The sequence below is a fragment of the Crocodylus porosus genome, unplaced genomic scaffold, assembly GCF_001723895.1.
Source record: "Crocodylus porosus isolate Cpor-Errol unplaced genomic scaffold, CroPor_comp1, whole genome shotgun sequence".
Taxonomy (NCBI): domain Eukaryota; kingdom Metazoa; phylum Chordata; order Crocodylia; family Crocodylidae; genus Crocodylus; species Crocodylus porosus.
In genome coordinates, this window is record NW_017728886.1 from 48,815,058 (window position 1) to 48,821,359 (window position 6,302).

Here is a 6,302-nt window from a genome sequence, read left to right on the forward strand (position 1 = left end):
TGGGATTAGTTTGGCTATAGCTTGCTCAACAATCAAACTTTAAATGATAAAGTAATCCATCATAGTGTGGGGGTTTATTTAAATTGTTTTTGTTTGTTTTGCTTCAAATCTTTACAATGCAGAGACAGATCCAGCTTCATTGATGTGGATGGGAGTCTTAGTTGCAGGAAGATTGGCATTACCTTTTTACACCAGACTTTTCCATAAAGATATCTTCTTGTCTGAATTCAAAACTTAGCAGGTAAGGAGCAACAGTTTTTGAAATAGGATTTTTAAAAAGTATTTATACCTAGTAAAGCATGACCCCACAGTCCATATTTAAGTCACTGTGACATTTGAAGGAATTGTTACCATAGCAAATCAAACATAATTTTCATTTTTAAATCAACATACTTGCAACTTGTCTTCAAGTAGAAAAGAATATTTAAAAGATGGCAATATTTTAGGGAGTTGGGCTTTTGTTGTTAGTCTCCTTCCACCATGGGGCAGTATAGTATATCAGTTAAAAACAGGCATGAAAATGACTTTGTGTTTATATTTATTGTCAGCAATACATCAGTTATGTAAATAACTCATGTGAAAATGTAAGACTTCAGTTACATTTTCATGTTATCTGTATTAACTGAATAAAGCTTAGTGACAATATACACAAATCTGTGGTAGTTGTACATAAACATTTTGCGCATTAAAAAAGAAATATACATAATTCATAAAATAAAATGCAATACACAATTTACAAATTAACATTAACCCAAAAAAAAAGGTAAACATTCCTCAGACAGCTGCTGCGTCCTCCTACAAAATAAATATTCAAGTAAATTAAGTTAGGCAAAATAAACTCTCAACTTTGGGTAAGCACAATTTACATAAAGGTAAAAAGACAGATTTCAGTATATTTTACAGTAATTTATACACAGAATGTATGAATTGGTCTTTTCAGGTGACTGTATTGGGAAATGAATTTTTACATTTTAGTAAAAAAGGGAATTTTAAATCTGTGTCTTAGGAGGACAAACAAAGAAACTTGTTCAGTAGCACCACAGCTTTCAAAAGAAACTGCTCCAGGACTCAAAGCAGACACTGTCATCTAGAACTACAGATTTTAAAAAAGAATTTACAAACCACCACACCAACAAGAAAATACCTACTTTGCTATTTTCTGAGTGGTTTAGAGATATCTGATCACTGGAAATATTACTTTCACAAACTAACAATCTACAGTAGTGACTGCTTTAGGCACTGGATTTGTAAAAGCACTCTGATTTTTTTTAAGCAAATTACTTTTCATTCTGTATTGAGATTTCCTTATTTATTACTGGTTGCGGTGTTCTAGGGCTTGGCCGTTTTTTGAAATTTTATTTACAGACTTACAGCATAAGCCCTTCTTTAACAACTTTTTAAAATGAAATCTTCACAAAGGAAGAAGCAGCCATTCTGGCATGAGTGTTATGTGCATGCCAAGTTTTAAACTTGCACGCCATGTATGAAATGTATCATTTAGCACAATGTAAATATCCACCAGTAACATTCACTGGCCAGGCATCAGTTTTATTTTATATTAAAATAACTTTATGGACTGTAAAAGCCAAATATTCCTTAATTTTCTTTAAGTTCATTAATACTGATTTTTTATATAGGAAGAAATATGCAACAGCAAACCTTAATAATTCTGAAATTCTGGGTGTTAAGGTCAAATCGGCATCATGGTGAGAGCTACAGAAGAGCTCCTGGAAGAAGGCTTGGCAGTGGAATCAATAATAGCAACTCATTTATCAAGAAGATAATTTCTACCTTCCTCCCCAGGTTGATATTGGCTTGAAGTAATTAAACATCCAGAAATAGGCTTCTAAAGGTAAGCAATTCATGATTCATTTGCATGGTTTAACATCCCAGAACTGTTCCAAGATTTCTGTTTGTGTGATTAAGGTACGACCTAACTGTTTTTCATTCAAGCATTATAAAAACATTAGTTTTGTGCATAAAAAGAAATGTTTTTGCAATGATGTAAGATTAAGGCCCCGATCCTGCTACTTGTATGAAAATGAACCTCTGCCATGGGGAAATATCCTACTAACTGCAATAGATTCCTTTGCAGGTGGGGCAGTACAACACCACGTTGCAGAATCAAGGTGAAAGATGTAAGCTAAACCTGCACAAATACAGGTGACTATTAACAAAAGCTCATTTGTTCTTCTCATCAACACATAACTAATGGGATTTATCTATGCATTAGGGCAGGAGGATCAGTATCTTTATATGACACTAACACACTTTATTATTATGAATTAAACTGAAATCTGACCATATTCTGCTTTTGATCTTTACACAAAATTTACATTAAGTACGATTGGAAAATGGTGCCCAGGTCAATGGGGGTCCATTTATTTATTTCAGTGGATCCAGGCCAAAGTTTAATGTCTGTGTAAAAAACTGGTGCTCCTAGAACAAATACTGTGAGGGATAGGTAGGAATGGTTTGGGTTATAAAAAAGACCTGAGAACCTAATACTGAACTTTCCAAAATAATTATTTCTTAAAGGTTGTCTGGTAAAGTTTTCGTCATGATATTGCTTAGCGATGGCACAGTCATTTATATTTTTCGTTTAGTCTACACACAGAAGCCACCTAATGAAAATAACCCTTCTTGGGTCAAGAGTGACATCTGTAACTGGTGTATACATAAAATGATAGCCTGCTACTGAAAAGACAGTGCGAGAGACATTAACAATGAGTTATGCTGCGAGAATTAAGAAGGAAAAATACTTATCCAACTGTTTTACCATAGCAACTTTTTTCATATTCTTCTTCATTAACCAGTGTACTGGTACATTGAAGACTTTAGCTGATTTAAAAATTCTGATTAGATCCAATTACCCTAATTAAAGAGGCTAAAAGGCTGAATTTTGCACTGTTAGCAACAGTGAAAATTCTTTCTTTTATAGATGGAAAAGAAGCAATAACATTTCTTCTTTGAGCTGAACAAATAATCAGAACATTTCATCAGACAAACAGGCAATTAATTCACTCAAGATCAGTGAGCATCCGCTTTTCTTTTTTTAACAAAGTTAACAAATATAAAAAATCTAGTCATAAATAGCCTTCAAAGTACAATTAGAAACCAACTGGAGGATCTATATTTGTAGGTAGATGGGGCAAGAAACTAGACACTTATTACTGCCATGATATAGACTACAAAATGGCCGCTGTGACGACAAACAGTGTATCTAGTACACACGTCTTAGCTGATTCCATCTACTTGCAGTCCAAACTGAACTCTACTCTCTTCAGGATTCAAGACCTGTCTACTTGACACTCCTAGCACAAGATGCATCATCATCCTTTTTGAAAAGAGGCAGTTTCTATGGCAATACTAGTTAAGTGCATATCATGCTGCACTAATATAGTGCAAAAATTTGCCTTACATGTAGCAAAAAAGATGCAGGCAACAGTTTGAGAGTTAGAGAAAGTAGAAACCTATTGTAACATTTACACTAGGTATTAATTTTTCCAGACAGTAACCACTAAAAAATACTGAATATTTTCTTCATAGATACTGGTATATATGAGGCATTGATACTTTGGAGTGATAACAGATCAGTCTTGCAAGTGAGTCTTTACCCTCTGAAATGCAGGTAGTACAAACTACCATCAATTGCCAAGAGGCTCAACTTTCTTAGTGAGTTAATCTTTTCTCAGGTAAAGGTTAACATCTTACTAGCACTAAAATGCTTGTTAACACGTATATAATCTGACAGTAATACATATGGTTCAACTGAGTATATAAGCTATGCTTGAATATAAAGAGTTATAGACAGTGTGGTACAAACTCTTCATGCTTGCTGATTATACTTGGTTAATGTTGCAGGTTAAGTGTGGCATGAGGGGCTATCAACTGTGAATCTATGTCAGCTACAGCGCTTGGAGACAGAGGTGGTTTTTATAGTTTGTAAGTTGCAAAATGGTCCACATAAATATCTCCAACGGTAGTTATCTATTAAAATGGGTCTCCCAGAATTCTCAGTGCTTATGGTCAGGAATAAAGCAGTAATGCCATGAATATCCATGGGCTTTCTGAAATCCATTCTTCTTTACTTACGGTGCAGTTTAAAAAATTACCCCAAATCCACTCCATGGCATGCCCCTGTGACCTCTGGTTACTTTGATTTTAAAACCATAATGTAGAATCCACTTGTTGCTGTGGGAAGTTACATATCAGCATCTCCATCATAAGCCAAGGTTAAAGGTTTCAACCGGTTGTTCTGTCTCCTCTGGGGTTTCTTTGGCTTTTTGCTGTAAGAATTAATAAAATAATTAGAGGGGAAGAAACTAGATAGTAGTAGTGATGGGGTTCATTTTTTGTAATGGTTTATCAGCTAGCTGTGTGGATGATTGGTAAAATCTAAACATGATCCTTTAAACAATAGGAAGTTGCCAAACCCTTCAAGCAGAAGTTCCTGGAAATAGGCTGAGGGGTTAAGATTTAGATCTAGCTTAAAAATTAAGTTCTGACATGACTGCACCAAAACATTGAGTTGGGTGAATAGTCCTGAAATATGATACCATTTTGATTGGTGTTTGCTTTAAAAAAAAAAATGGCCCAATCAAAAATGAGCACCAGGCTCCTTGCAGCACCAGGTGCAACTTGGAACCTTGAATCTTAACTTTTCTTGAACTTTGAAAGGGCTGAGATTCAAAGCCTATCTCTGGTGGCACTCCTTTGTTACTAAATTGTATGTCCCAATCAGATTTTTTTTCTAACCTACTCAGAGATATCTCATGTCAGAGGACTTGGTCCACTACATTGCTATCACTTTTTACTGACAGACTGGTGCAAAATGCCACAAGAAAAGTTGAGCCGAGCACATAGCATTTATAGTAAATATAAGCAGAAAATGGTTTTTCCATGCTATAAAAAAAAATTTTTTAAAAATTCCAGGTTTCAAAAGTTTTCCTATTCTATGTCATCAGGGGCAACAGTGAGATCTTTTGGAAACAGAAGAGAATATTTTGGGGAAAGAAGATAATGTAACCACTCATGACAAATATAGCTGATAACCGGGTGGCTAATGCACTTACTTGGGTTCAAATTCCTGCTCTCAATCAGGAAGACCAAGGGCTTAAACCTGGTACTTGTAGCCCACAGCTGAACTTTTGTTTTCACTAGAAATTCTATCCTGCACCTGAGAAACTTCAAGAAATATTTCAGTTTCATCAAATTTCCTGATGAAATGCTAGAACTGCACTGTTCTCAGTGGTGGCAGATGACAGAACAAGGAGCAATGGTCTGAAGTTGCAGCAGTGTAACATTTGGTTAGATATTAAGAAAAAACTCTCTCACCAGAAGGGTAGTAAAACACTGGAACAGGTTATCCAGAGAAGTGGTGGAATTTCTATCCTTGGAGTTTTTTAGGAACTTTTAAAACCAGTTCTAATAACGTTATAGTCAAATTGTACCTGAGATTCCCAGTAAGGTGTTAGGACAGTTTTGCCTGAAACTCTTGGCATTCTTGCAATACTTCGTGGAATATCCATGGGGAATAGGCATTAGGTTAGGTTACCTTTATAAGGCAATTAAAATTTACTGTTGTCTCAACCCTCCCCAGCAAAGTTGCTTGAGTGTTATTTTGACTGTAGTTATAGTGATCATCAGAGATCCTAGATATCTGTTTGCCATAGAAAAATGTAGAAGTTGTGTTTTTACAGAGAATCTTGAGAATCCACACAAAAGAAAAAAGAAAAAAAGAAAAAAACAAATATCTTACTGAAAATTAAATCCTGGCTCTCTAATGGGAGGTTCTTATGGCTGCTGTGGCAGCTCACCTAGGGGGAAAAGCCTCTGGCACACAGGGAAGCAGGCACAATGGCGGCTGCCCCTCCTCCTTCGGCCACTGATTGGCAGAGATGGTGCGGCCCTGCTGTTCTCTGCCAGTTAGCATTGTGGGGAGCTTACCATGGAAAAACACAGATTTTTACGTTTCTTTTTTTTTTTTTAATCAGAGAATTATTTTTTTTTAACCACACAAAACTAGGATCCCTGATGAAAACAAAGAGGAGCCCCCAAACTAACTGCCTTTTGGATATACTTAGACCATGTCTATTAGGGCTGTGCAAAGTTTTGGGTAGTGATTTGATTTGGAGGAGATTCAGCCCAATTTGGTGGCTGAATCTCCAAATCCAAACTGAATCAGGGGACCAATTAAAAAGTCCAAATAGATTCAAAGCTCTTTGAATCTTTGGAAAAGATTAGGAAAGCTTTGAGGATTCGGACAGTCCCTGTCTGCTGCAGCAGGGAGCTGCAGCTGG

General features: G+C 35.9%; 1 protein-coding gene across 3 annotated transcripts in view; it reads right to left on the bottom strand.

Moving 5' to 3' along the window:
* Positions 1 to 519: 519 nt before the first annotated feature.
* Positions 520 to 6,302, bottom strand: part of THSD7A (thrombospondin type 1 domain containing 7A) — a 519,106-nt gene continuing 513,323 nt past the window's right edge. For all 3 annotated transcript variants that reach the window (XM_019533950.1, XM_019533945.1, XM_019533947.1), the window contains one exon: positions 520 to 4,289. In XM_019533950.1, the coding sequence (XP_019389495.1) occupies positions 4,205 to 4,289 (85 nt within the window). In that variant the 3' untranslated portion in view covers positions 520 to 4,204. The remainder of the gene's footprint in view (positions 4,290 to 6,302) is intronic.